This window comes from Rhamphochromis longiceps, linkage group LG23 (genome assembly GCF_057381845.1).
Source record: "Rhamphochromis longiceps isolate RC_006_pf linkage group LG23, R_longiceps_female_GT1.1, whole genome shotgun sequence".
In the NCBI taxonomy this organism is placed as follows: domain Eukaryota; kingdom Metazoa; phylum Chordata; class Actinopteri; order Cichliformes; family Cichlidae; genus Rhamphochromis; species Rhamphochromis longiceps.
This window is the reverse complement of record NC_140578.1, coordinates 10,935,649-10,948,593: the sequence shown is the minus strand read 5'-3', so window position 1 is coordinate 10,948,593 and position 12,945 is coordinate 10,935,649. Positions and strand designations below refer to the sequence as shown.

Below are 12,945 nucleotides of genomic sequence, written 5' to 3'. Positions count from 1 at the left end.
GATGACTGACTCTGCCTCCTGGGTTACAGCCATCTGACCAGGATCACCCCTGAACACCTCCCAGGAGAAGTGTTTGGGTCATGTCCTTCCAGGAAGAGGCCCCAGGACAGACCCAGGATTACATCGCTCCAGCATATCCTGCATGGATGGCTGGTTATGCTGCTTTACTTTAAATTACGACTGAAAACTATATTAAAAAATAAATATATGTATATATATGTGTGTGTGTGTGTGTGTGTGTGTGTGTGTGTGTGTGTGTGTGTGTGTGTGTGTGTGTGTGTGTCATTATTTATATACCTAATAAAGCTGTGATAGTTTGAGTTTTTGTGTTTGCTGCTCTCTGAGTGTTCTCACACTCAATGATGGGGGGGTCTTGGGGGTCTCGGGGCCTCCCTGGCAGTCTGCGCGTGCCGCAGGTCTGCAGGAGGAGAGTAAACAGTTCCCACGCTGGTCTGCTGCCGGTCTGAAGTGACACACTGCCACACTTTCCCACGCACGCGAGAGCCTCCTTAAAGCGCGAGGGGGAGGGGGAGCGCGCGTCAGCTCTCTGGGCACGAGGCGGGCGGGCCGCGGGATGAGGATCATGTGTAGTCCACGCGCCGAAACTAGGTTAGAGCGAACCGCGCAGCAGAGAGGAGCAGAGCGCAGAGCAGGCCTGGAGTTTCCCGCAAACAGAACGCACATAGCGGAGGCGTGCTGTCACACACTTGCGGGTTACGGATTCATATGAGGAGTCGTTGTTGTGACGGTTTCCAGCGGCTCCGGTGTGGAGCGAGTAAGTGCGCGTTGCTGTCACAGTTCCTTGGCTTCATTTCCACGCGGACATTTATGACCCCAACAGTCGGTTAGACCCACGGCAGACATGAGAGGTGAGGTTTCTTTTCTTACTGTGGAAAACGTGACTTTTGGGTGTATTTGCGTGTTTGTTCGTGCGCTAGCGGCCGCAGAAAGTTTCCGACTACGCGCAGCTGATCGGACGTGAAGTTACCAGCTGTCACTTCAAAGACTGCCAGGCTCGTTTGCACACTTTTGACACAAAGAGTGAAAAATATAATTTTAAAAAGAGGGTCGTGTTAAACATAGATTATGGCCGTGAGCGCGGATCCGAGCAGGGATTCGTGATTAGAGGAAATCTAATCGGCGAGCGGCTCCGGTTATGTAAGAGGCAGGGAGGAGGAGGAGGAGAGCGGAGTGATTCGTGGCTGCACAAAAACCTGCAGCCAGGATTGTTTACGTTATTTCCAGCATCAGCTCTCAGTGATTATTAACCTTCCTACTGTTTATACTTACAGACACGCTTTAGAAGTGGTTTTACTGTTAACATGTTAGAGCTGCCTGCTGTGTGATACAGTTTACTACTAATAATAATAATAATAATGATAATAATATGGAGGTTGTTTGAGTTTCTCTTTTGTCCCGGTGTTTCCTATAATTCATAAATCAGAGAGTTTTGTGTTTTCAGACTCGGTTTTTCTGTGAAAGAGAGAGGAGGTGCTCCATTGACCTAGTTCTGTCATTGAGGATTACGGCGCGTGCGTGAGTGCGCGTGCGTGTACACCGATACTGTTGTCAGACTAATAAAACACAGTCGATCATTTCCTTCAGGGATGTTTTCATCGGATGGGACCTGAGCTGGGACAGCCTGCTGTCTTTAAAGTTTCAGTTTTCTTCAAAGTTGCAGATAAAATAATGGGACACAAACGCGTCTCCTCCTCTCATGTGCGTGTTGTGTTTGGAGTTGACTTTGCCCGTTTCAAATGGCTTTTGCGATGCTGGACCATCATGCACACCGCTGTGACAGGCAGGATATGGACACAGCAGGGTTACAAGACACAGCCACTCACAACACAAATGTAAGCTAGATCTTAAAGTGCACTTGAATTTGGCCTTTTCCAGAGTCATGAGTGTAACTGAGTTTGAGGCGGGTGGGTGCAGAGAGTTTCATACTCGGTGCCGCTGCATTTGAGCTCAGTTACCCGCCCCCCAATCAAAGGCACGGTGGCAGTAAAGAGGGACGCCGTCTCTGCTGTCCAAGGACACTGCTGTGCTGAGCTCAGCATCAAAGCCACTATCTGTGGGCTGTGCAGCCTTGGGGAAGTTCACAGCAAGTTACTGTATGTGTCAAGGTGCCCTTTGTGTCTGACAACTGCATGCTAAGATTCCAGTCCTCTTATCTAAAGCTTTAACTCTTCGTGTAACCTGCAGGCTGCTGTGTGAGCACAGTGTGACAGCTCTGTGTGTGTTATGACTGCACTTCATTCTGCAGTCACTGTGTTAAAAATATCATTTTGTTCTCTTTAACATTTGTTTAGAGTAAAAAGTATCATAATCCATTATCATTTGATAGGTGTGCTAATACACGATAAGCATTTCTGTGAAAGCAGATAACAGACATGCGAACAGACGTAAAGAGATTTTAATTCAAGGTGACTGTGATTGTTTCTGCACAGTCCTGAATTTGTTCCTGCTGTTTGCAGCAGCGAGCGCGATTACATGCTGGGAAGCGAATTCCTCAGTCCGTCTTTGCTTGTGTTGCACAGGCCCACTTGGGTTTGAGCTTGGAGTAGCGCGCACACACACACACACACAGCCAGCTGAATGCACTTTATCTTTTCTGATCAATGGTGCGGGATTACAGAGACCCGCTTTCTCGGCAGACGCAGCACTGTGCTCAGCATATAATTATTTAATACAAGGCAAACAAAAAAGTAGAATGAAGGCGTGCAAATATTTATATTAAGGCAATCACTTTAAATGTTTAATTGTTAGCAGTGTAATACAGCCAGTGTAAAAACGTGAAGAGAAACACCCTTTTAATCTGGCGAGGCTGACGTGTGCAGACAGGCTTGTGTACGGCACATTGTGTATATGCACTGACGTGGCTGGCTTCCAGTGATAGGCTGGTTATACTTCAAGCCAGATGTGTCTCATTACATTTGTCTGAAAATCTGAGATAATTAGAAGAAAAAGTGTACTGTGGGAGTGTGACATCCTCTGTGTGCAATAAAATGTTTCATTTCACCGCAGACCAATCTATTACGCTTGCAGCACATTTTTAAAATGTTCGGGGTTAGTGTCAGGCCACACTGTGCTCCATAGGTAGGTCAGTGGGAGGAGAAGAAGAGAAAAGGCAATCATTACTCCTCATCTACCGGAGCTGTACAGAAAACAGGTGGCCACTGGGGCCCTCAATGGGAAACCTGTAGAAAGTGGGTAATTGAATAACCTGGCTGCAGCAAGCTCTTCAATGGCAACCAGTCCTCATGCTATGTTGCACAAAACCATATGCCGTGCTATACCACGCATGCCCCGGATACCCGTTCGATTATGGGTTAAGTGTACAATATGTCAGGTAAATGTAAAGTCTAGGGCAAATAGGACCTTGGACGGTATTTGATTAGCTGGGATAAGAGGGCAAAGTCTGCCTCGCTCACTGTTTACAGCGCTGACAAAGAAAGAAGTGTTGAGTAACTGGCACAAAAGAGACTTTTACATGAAAACCTCTTTGAATTGGAAGGTTTCAAAGGCCGTAAACCTGATGGAAGAATGATTCTTTTTGAATTGGAGGTTCCAACAGGTAGCACAGCCACAGGTAGCACAGCCTGTGAGGTAAAAGTTTACATATTTGAGCTCGATCAAGCTTCACTTATACAGCTGGTGTCAGTTAGTACTGAAGCCACTGATCACTGAGCTAATATTAGGTTCTAATGTGACTGTGTCTAAAAACACACAGATTTCTGGGCTTAAACATACAATCTGGCATTGAAACAAAGAGGAGTTTCTTTGTTTGGTCCTGGAACAAAAATGAATGCTGAGAAATAAACAGGGCGAGAATAAAGACGCTCTTGTTCAGACTCGTCCTGCACAGCAACATGTTTACGAATCACAGCAGCGTGTGTTAGCCTTTAGGGCTCGGCATGATTAATCTACAGGCTGGTATTTACACAAAATCAAGTGTACTTATGTGCAGCATTTTAGTTTATGCAACATTTATTGGTTTATTTGGCAAAGAGCCCCTGAGAGCAGGGGAAATCTCTGCACAGCCACTCTGCACCAGGGTAAAAATAGATTTATGGCCAAGCTCAAAGTCAGATGCGATTTCACTCAAACACCTGACATGCTGTAACAAGTTAAGACCTACTATTTGCTGCGTCTGCCTGCGTTTTACTGTACGACATGCTGCTGGAAATAAGTTGGATATTTGTGTCTTCAGTCTAGTCTCCTTCTATAATCAAATGTTACACCCTTGTCTTTCTAAACCAGAAGCAGGAATCCACCCCGCCTGTACTTAAAGACCGAGTCAGATCTGATTCCACCTTAAAACCTGCCAGAAGCAGGATTGTGTTCCTTGCAGGCTGCCAGCGCAGGCGCCTCCCCTCCACTGAATGGGAAACTGTGTCAGTGGAGCAGCTCTTGTTTGCTGAGCTTGGCTGTGCCGCTCAGCTGACTGGCAGGTGAGGCTGCGACTCACAGGCCTGACTTCTCCCTCGAAAGCCAATAGGAGCGCAGGAGGGTGTGGGACTTTCGTCACACTGTTGCCGGGACAACCACCTTTGAATGAGTTAGTTCGTGGAATGCAGGCAGATGCAGTTATATAACAGGCTGAAGGGCGGGGTAAGGCTCTGAGGGGGGAGCGATAAAGGGAGCAGTGGAGAATGGGACTTTTTTTTTTTTCCATTGCCTTTTATTTATTTATATCCCACACTTACGTTTCAGTGTCTAGCTCGTTCTAGATAAACCAGATCCTTAAAGATATGTCACCTGTGCTGCACACAAAACTTCTCTATAAGGCAAAAATAAGGGGAAATTAATGAGGCAATAAGTCAAGATTTGCAGGATGTCAGTCACCGATCCGTCTAATTTAGCCTCAGTGTGTGACGCAGGTCTCTCCCCACGCAGAGTGACTCATGAAATTTATTGGTTGTGAGTGGTTTAAATCAGCCCCTTCAGAAAACAGCAATTTTCTCAAAAGCTCTGAAGACCAGTTAAATCCTTTTGTGTGATTTACCGGTTACCTAATGCCCCTTGTGACCCAGCAAAGGTGGTTTAGTGGATTGTTTGGTGCGGCTGAGAGCCCTAGAAAAATGGGATTTTGCACACAGCATACACGGCGACAGTCAGCGTGGCAGTAATAGCTGCTGTTTACCCGCTAACATTGTGTTCAACCTGGAGGAAAAGCTACAGAGCAAGAAAGAGCTGTGAAACTTTATAACCCAGGGCCTCAGCTAATGCAATTGACCTGCTATTCTGGGCTCGAAGGAGGCCCGGCTACTTAGATAAACAACATAATGAAAAGAACAGCCTGTTCCTCGGTAAGAAGGCTCAGGCTTTCAGTGAACTCCACGGGTGTACTGTGTACGTTTCTTTTGTGTTCCTTCTCCTCCTAACATAATCACAAATGTGTCTCATCTTCATCCGCTGCATTTCAAATATCGTGCCGCAAAGATGATGCAATGCCAGTTTCTGTGAGGAAAAGTGCGCCAAAAAGTCTCCTATGCACGGCCGCCACTCGATCTCAAAAAGCTGAGCGTTATGTCAGCCTGGAGTAAAGGCCTGACAATACCTGCATTCAGCATGACTGCCCTAAAAAGCAGACTCTGTTCTGGGTTTTCTGCAGAGGATTGAATCCGCTTTCATTTTCATTGAAACTTACTGATATTTTTATTATAAATGTGACCAATTCGATTTTGCCAGTAAAATCATAAAGAAAAAAATGTTTCTGACAGTTAAAAGCAGATATAAATAATTGATCAACTCTTGTTTTAATAAAAGGTCCAAAAAATATTGAGAAACGCCGCGAGCAGAGCAACAGGTTTGCTGAAAACAGGTTAATGTTTCAGGCGTCGCCCCCGCTGAGAGATTTTAACGATGAACGAGTGATGGATTACGTCCTTTTTATGTTTTGTGTTTTATGTGTACTCTGTATAAATTGTATCATATTTCTGTTATTGTCACATTTGTTCTGATGAATCTGTACCTGTGAATGTGGATTTCATAGTTTCTCGTTTTTCTGCACTTGTCTCTCTCTGCAGCTCAAATAGAAGTCATTCCCTGTAAAATCTGTGGGGACAAATCATCAGGGATTCACTATGGTGTCATCACCTGTGAAGGCTGCAAGGTGAGCAACATTCATCAGCAGTTGGTTTAAAAACAGGAAGAGCTGATCTTTAGAAAGTGTCGATGCGTTTTGTCAGATGCGCCCCTCACGTCTGCTTTTGTTTGCAGGGTTTCTTTCGGCGCAGCCAGCAGAACAATGCCATGTACTCGTGCTCGCGACAGAGGAACTGCCTAATCGACCGGACCAACCGTAACCGCTGTCAACACTGCAGGCTGCAGAAGTGTCTCGCTCTGGGCATGAGCCGCGATGGTGAGTTCGCTTACAAGATCTGTATTTAATTCACTCCAGTTTTCGCCCATCACAGTGGTGAGACGCTAACGCTTGTTTTACCGAGACCTTTAAATGTTTCGTTTTTCCCCACTGCAGCTGTAAAGTTTGGTCGAATGTCCAAAAAGCAGCGTGACAGCCTGTACGCAGAGGTCCAGAAGCACCAGCAGTCCCAGGAGTGCGGAGGGATTGGTTCCCACGAGGAGAAGAGCGACACGGCTGACCATGGCCGTACCTACAGGAGAGGCTCCAGCGCCACGCTCAGCGATCTGGACGACATCACAACGCTGCCGGAGGGGCTGCTTTTTGACCTGCCGCTGACCCCGGACGATGGCGGAGGAGACTACTGTAACCTGGATATGATGGGAGGAAGTGCAGGCAGCGGCTCCTCCTCGCAGAGCTCCCCAGAGCAGACCAGCTTGGACTTTGGTGACGGAAACCACAGCATCAAGCATGAGTACCAGCTGCTGCATGACTCTGGACTCTTCTCACACGCCATCTTCAACCCGCTGCCTGACGGCTGCTCCCTGCTCGAGATAGGTCAGCATCAAACCCTCTAATAAGACGTTCATGAATATTAGAAACCTCTCGAATGCTCTTGCAAATCTAAAAACAGAAACTAAAGTAAGACTTTCTTTTGGTTCAGAGCGCGTTGCCCAGAATGTGGTCAAGTCCCACATCGAGACGAACCAGTACACCTCGGAGGAGCTCAAGAGAATGGCGTGGACCTTGTACAGCCCAGAAGAGACCCGCTCATACCAGACCAAGGTAAACTTTAGACAGATTATTGCTGACAAATTTGCTGCTGACCTAAACGAGTGCAGAGTCATTTTTGAGGGTTTTTTGTTGCTGCTGCGAGTCCAACTGTAAACTTGCAGAAGTTGGTGAAACTGTAAAACAGAGTAACACAACACAGCTGGTATCGTGCGCACCATTTCAGCCGCCGTTGTGCGTTTACATTGTTTTCCCTGGAAATCAGTCACACGGCCTCCGTGCAAATTGTGAAAGTCAGCGAGCGACTGTTTGTTGAGAAACAGTGAGACTTTATGACTTTATAATTAGCTAATCTGACACAGTGGGACAAAAATGATGTGCAGCGTGATTCCAGCTTGTTAATCCTACTCTGTAAACTCACACTGTCCTTTACAAGGTTATCAAAGGAATGCTTTCAGTTTTTACAAAGCGCAGAAATCAGAGGTACGACTTGTTGGAATGTTCCTTTCTTCGTTGTCGCTTTAATCTGAACATTCGTACAGGAAGGCCACAGATGGACACTGGAGATTCACACGAGATGCGTGAAATACTTTAAACCACACTGTACGACCGAAACCCCCCCCCCAAAAAAACTGTAACCATGCCAAACAACTTGTTTAATGTCTCATGTGTTGCTTTAATCCGATGGCCTTCCTGTGTTTGTCTTTCTCTTGCAGTCAGCTGAGGCGATTTGGCAACAGTGTGCCGTTCACATCACCAATGCAATCCAGTATGTGGTGGAGTTTGCTAAGCGCATCTCTGGCTTCATGGACCTCTGTCAGAATGATCAGATTATCCTCCTCAAAGCAGGTCAGTACATGACACACACAAACACAAACGCTTTATTTTAGCTCTCTCAGATCAGAACATCGCAGCTCAAAGTGGTCCCATTGCATTTTAAATCAATATAATTTATGTGTAGTTTTGTGTAAATCTAAATCTTCGCCTTTGTGTATTGTTGTAGTAGAGCATCTTTACTGGAAATGTTGTTGTTGTTATTAATGTGTCAGTCACATGTGGGATTATTTGAAAAATGAAATAAACCGAACATGTGACTGTGGTAACTGGTTTTACCGTGTTTGATCTCTGCTCAGTATGAATGTGTTTATCCTGAATGGCTTTTTGTTTGTGTCAATAGGCTGCATGGACGTCCTGCTCATCCGCATGTGTCGGGCCTACAACCCCATCAATAATACAATGCTCTTTGATGGAAAATTCTCCACTCCTCAGCTTTTCAAAGCTCTTGGTGAGTCCACACGTTTACGGTCTCTTCCTGGCTTGCTAGTTTTCTCTCCAAACAACTTTTATGAAGGGAAGAGCGGAGGATTTTAGGTCATTTTTAAATTGTTTACCGTTCTCATCACAGCCACTAGATTTTTGTTCTGATGCCATTTTTTTCCCTCTCTGTCCCCGAAGGCTGTGACGACCTTGTGAATGCGGTGTTTGACTTGGCTAAAAGCCTGAGCCGTATACAGATGTCTGACGAGGAGATTGCTCTTTTCAGTGCTGCTGTGCTGCTCTCGCCAGGTGAGATGACAGGAAATCACCCACTCACACATGCTAAACTGGTGTAACTGATATTCGGTGCGTCCGAGTACCACCTTGATGCTCTGGTTTTGTTTTTCTAATGCACGTAGAAGGGTCAGTACAGGTTTTCTGCCTGGGATCTGTAAACTTATAAACCTTTTTGTTGGGGATTGATTGCTTGATTGATTGAAGCTTCCCTGTTTTGTTTTTTTTACCTTAAAAATGAATGAACCTGTCCGGATGTCCTACAAATGTAGCATAAGAACTGTGTCTGCATGCTGGGTTTGAACAGGTTTCAATGCAGTTCAAATTTACCTCACAGTACTAGCGCTCACAAGATATTTATAAACCCCATAATTTGCTAAATGTTCTGGCACAAGCTGAAAACTACTGTTGGCCTTTTACCAAAGCATACTATTGATGAATGAATGATTCATCTTCACCCCTACCTTGCAGCCCGCCTACATCATCATTGTATCATAGTATAAAAGTGAAACTGAAACCATGGCGACTGTGGTTAAATTGTGGATGTTTAACAGTCAATAAAAGCTCACGTTTTGGAAAAAGGTGTGCAGTCCTGTAAAACACAGACAGTTATATATATACTTTTTTTTTTATAGCAAAACAATATAAAACTACTTGTAAAAAGCTTCATGTTTTGTTTATATGTAGTTACACATTTAAAACTTACTGGGTTCAGATCCAAACAATGACCCGATGTGACTGCCTTCTCTTTCAGACCGACCCTGGCTGACGGATGTTCAGAAGATCCAGAAGTTGCAGGAGAAGGTTTACTTGGCTCTGCAGCGCTGCTTACAGCGACAGGGAACATCAGAGGAGAAACTGGCTAAGGTACAAAGCCTGCTGCAGCTCCTGTATCACCATTATTTTGGCTAAAACACCCTAATATTTTAACATTTACTGGAAGTTGTGTCCACTTTAAATCCTTAATCTTTTCTACATTTCTCTTCTAGATGGTGTCTAAGCTTCCCACGATGAGGTCCATTTGCAACCTTCACATTGACAAACTGGAGTTTTTCCGTCTGGTTCACCCAGAGACGGCGTATACGTTCCCTCCTCTGTATAGGGAGGTTTTTGGCAGTGAACTCACCTTCCCAGACTCCACAGAGGGCTAGGGCTATTTAGCTAAGTGCTGTGAGTCATATAGTGACACTGAGGTGCAGGGAGAGGAAGATTCAAATGTGGCAACCAGCTGAAGGAACACCAGCCAGCAGCTCAATGACAATCCTGCATGCTACGCTTTAGCGCACACTCCTCTCACCTCTGGCTCTCACTGCTCTGCGAGCCAGTCCTTTAAACCTAACACGACAGGAAGTGCTGCTGGGTAATCCATGCACTTTACCTCCTTTTAGGGAGTTAAAGGAACTATTCAAAAGTAGCCTACGCTCTTTGTATTCTCAAAATTATTTTTCTATAAGACCTTAAACCTCTCGTTAGGTTGAGTTCTTTTCTAATAAATTGGACTCTCGCCGCTCTCACAGTTCCTGTAAGCTATTGTTGAATGTACCCCCCGTTCCCTGAACCATTCAGCACAGCCCTGCGCTTGATATAGAATGTACATACCTAAAATCCTCACCTACTTTGTGGAGATTTGCAGTAACGATGCCTGTTTCCATCGTCAGTCTAGTAACTCTTAATTGTTTCTTTAAGTATTTTTGGTAGCACCCATATTTTTTCAGTTTTCTAACATATGAACAAACTGTTTAAAGGGACCATGATCAAACTCTCGAGCAGACAGAGTTTTTAAACTGTGTGGGTCATGGGCGAACATTTAGCGTCTCTGTTGCCAAGCACTTGGAAAGTCTTGCACACGGAGTACAAAACTTAGCGTTTACGCTGAAAATGTCGTAGGTATTTTTATGAGCACACCCTCAGACACTGACGTAAGTGATCTCTCTATTTTTTTTTTAATCTAATCAGTGACCTCAGTCCTATTACCTTTTCCCTTTGCGAATGCCACTTAGAGAGACGCACACAGAGCTATTGTGGGTCTTTCGGAGAGAGACAGGCTGTTGCTGAGATGTAAAAATGTAAACTAGCACTTACGAGTCCTCCTTAGAATCAAAAAATGACCTCTGGGCACGAGATGTTACGGGTTCGCGCTCATGCTAAACCAGTGAGAAACACTAAATAAACCCTCCCGCTGCCCAGAGTCCAGCCCCCGAGAGGTTATCGTGCCCCCCGGAGGATCCCCTCCTTACCGTCGCCACCCACAGGTTCAAAAGACTCGGGATTAAAGAAAGCTCTTGAATGTGACAGTTAGTGTATCACCACCAGTATGGTTGGAGGTAGGTGGATGGTGGTGTTAGAAGATTTCCTTTCTGCTCAGGTCCTCGCCGCTGTGGGGTCGGGCAGGCGTTCTGATCAGAGAATTCACCCTTCTGTTTCTTGTTCTCCACTCCTTTACTACCTCACCCTTTTCAAACACTACATGGCACAGCAAAGGGTTGACAGAGCCATCAGCTACCCCCCTGAGTTATTATTTCTGCTTCGTATTAGAAATCAGCAATTAGTGCTAAAATCTGAACACCAGTGCTAACTGTTTCAAAATGTACTGTGTTTTTGCTTAAAACTGGACAGGAAATGAGTGCAAATGACCTGCTGGATGTGCTTGCCCTGAGGACATCCTCTCCGATTGTCAGAGCAACTCATGCCCTTAGGTCCAGGAAGCCCGGGATAGATACAGATCTATCTTGAATCCTGGAGACGCACTCTGCAGACAGAGGGTGCGTCTTCATAGCTGGGGAATGTATTGGACTTGTGTAGAAACAAAGGAGCATCCATTCTGCCAATATCCTAAAAAGGCTGTGAAGAAATTGTAATTCTAAGTTCTATTTCGAGCATTTTTTAAGACAATCACGCGACAGATGTTGGATGTCTGCTTTTGTGTAAAAATGTAAGCCAGGTTTGCTCTGCACTGCTGGGACAGTGCTCTTCACCATACACTATATTTTGTCAGCTAGTATGAAGGGGGTGTTACTGTTGTCTTGGTACTTAAGACAGAGGCATTGTGGGATTGTGCAATGTTGTCTTTCCCATCGTTCTCAGTACATTGAGCTGTTTTTTTGCCGTGTACTATAGCTAATATTTTCATAAGCACTTTGACTAAGTTGACCTTGCGGCACAGCAAGTAACGCTATTTATAATGTAATGTACCAAATACACAGCCACCTTCTTTTCAGATCGGCTGAAAATGGCCGAACGGCATTTAGAGATTGTAACAAAGTGCAATACTTTGTGCGTCGAGCCTGAAAACGCTAGACGCGCTAACTTCATAAGATTGAGTATATTTTGTGAGGTTGCAGGCCTAAAGTCTGTCCGGGGGGCAGTAGTTACGCTCTGCACTCGCATTTCTGTTTAGAGTCACTCAGGGAGATAGCTGGGCTCTCTGTCCTACAGTGTCTGCAGTCAGTCTAGCTAGCAAGACACCTTGCACCAACATAGAAGACCTTTAAACCTTGATCACTGTGTACAGTACATGTTCTTGTGAATGTTTGATTACAGAAGTATCAAAGATTTTACCCCTGTCTAATATCATTATTGCAAAATGTTTTTTTTTTGAGTTGTAGATTAAATAGGATATATATAAATATATATATCTACATATAAATATAAAAGATGGATTATAATTTCGGATTCTTGTGTTGGTTTTGTTGTGATCTTTCATTTCTAAATTTTTATCCTTTTATGTGCTTGTTTCTCATCGGTTTAGTGTCCTTTTGTCTTGGAGAGATGTAATTCTATTTTTTTTAAAGAGCGTTTTTAAACATGTCGCCCTAAACTTTCTCTTTGTCATGATCCTTCTGTTTATATTTTCACTCTATTTTAAGATTATAACTATGAAATCAATATAGATTTTAATATGGAATAATTTATGACATGTCATGAATATAAAGCCCTTTAGGGTTTAACACAGTGAAGTGTTATTGCACAATGGTGATACTATATGTGGATTTAAGAATGTAATAAAAGTGTTTTTGCAATTAAAAAGAAAGTTTGTTGTGATTTTGTGTTTTGGTGACAAGCTGCTGGTAAGAAAATTGCTTCTTTGTTAAGTTTTTGGTTGGGTTGGTTGTTGGGTGGCTTAACAAACTAAACATTCTTCTGAAAATGCTCAGGTCCAAGGACTGGGCTCAAAGTAGCTGATGTGGAAAGAGAAGCTTTGAAAGCCGTGCAGGGGGCTGGAGAACTACAGCTGAAGACCAGTTTAAAAACTTTTAAAAAAGAAAGTCAACCTCCTTAGAAGCAAAATAGAAAGC

At 44.4% G+C, this 12,945-nt stretch overlaps 1 protein-coding gene across 1 annotated transcript; it reads left to right on the top strand.

The window, feature by feature from the left end:
- The first annotated feature begins 577 nt into the window (after positions 1-577).
- On the top strand, positions 578-12,660 carry rorca (RAR-related orphan receptor C a). The gene is made up of 10 exons (XM_085398518.1): positions 578-869; positions 6,033-6,118; positions 6,226-6,367; positions 6,485-6,925; positions 7,032-7,153; positions 7,816-7,948; positions 8,277-8,384; positions 8,555-8,665; positions 9,405-9,517; positions 9,640-12,660. Exons 1-10 carry the CDS (start codon positions 863-865, stop codon positions 9,799-9,801), a joined length of 1,425 nt encoding a protein of 474 aa, XP_085254644.1. The 5' UTR covers positions 578-862; the 3' UTR covers positions 9,802-12,660.
- The last annotated feature ends 285 nt before the right edge of the window (positions 12,661-12,945 follow it).

Coding starts and splice junctions, on each gene's coding strand:
- rorca (XM_085398518.1), top strand. Junction 7,949..8,276: donor GATTATCCTCCTCAAAGCAG/GTCAGTACATGA, acceptor TTGTGTCAATAG/GCTGCATGGACGTCCTGCTC. Junction 8,666..9,404: donor TGCTGTGCTGCTCTCGCCAG/GTGAGATGACAG, acceptor CTTCTCTTTCAG/ACCGACCCTGGCTGACGGAT.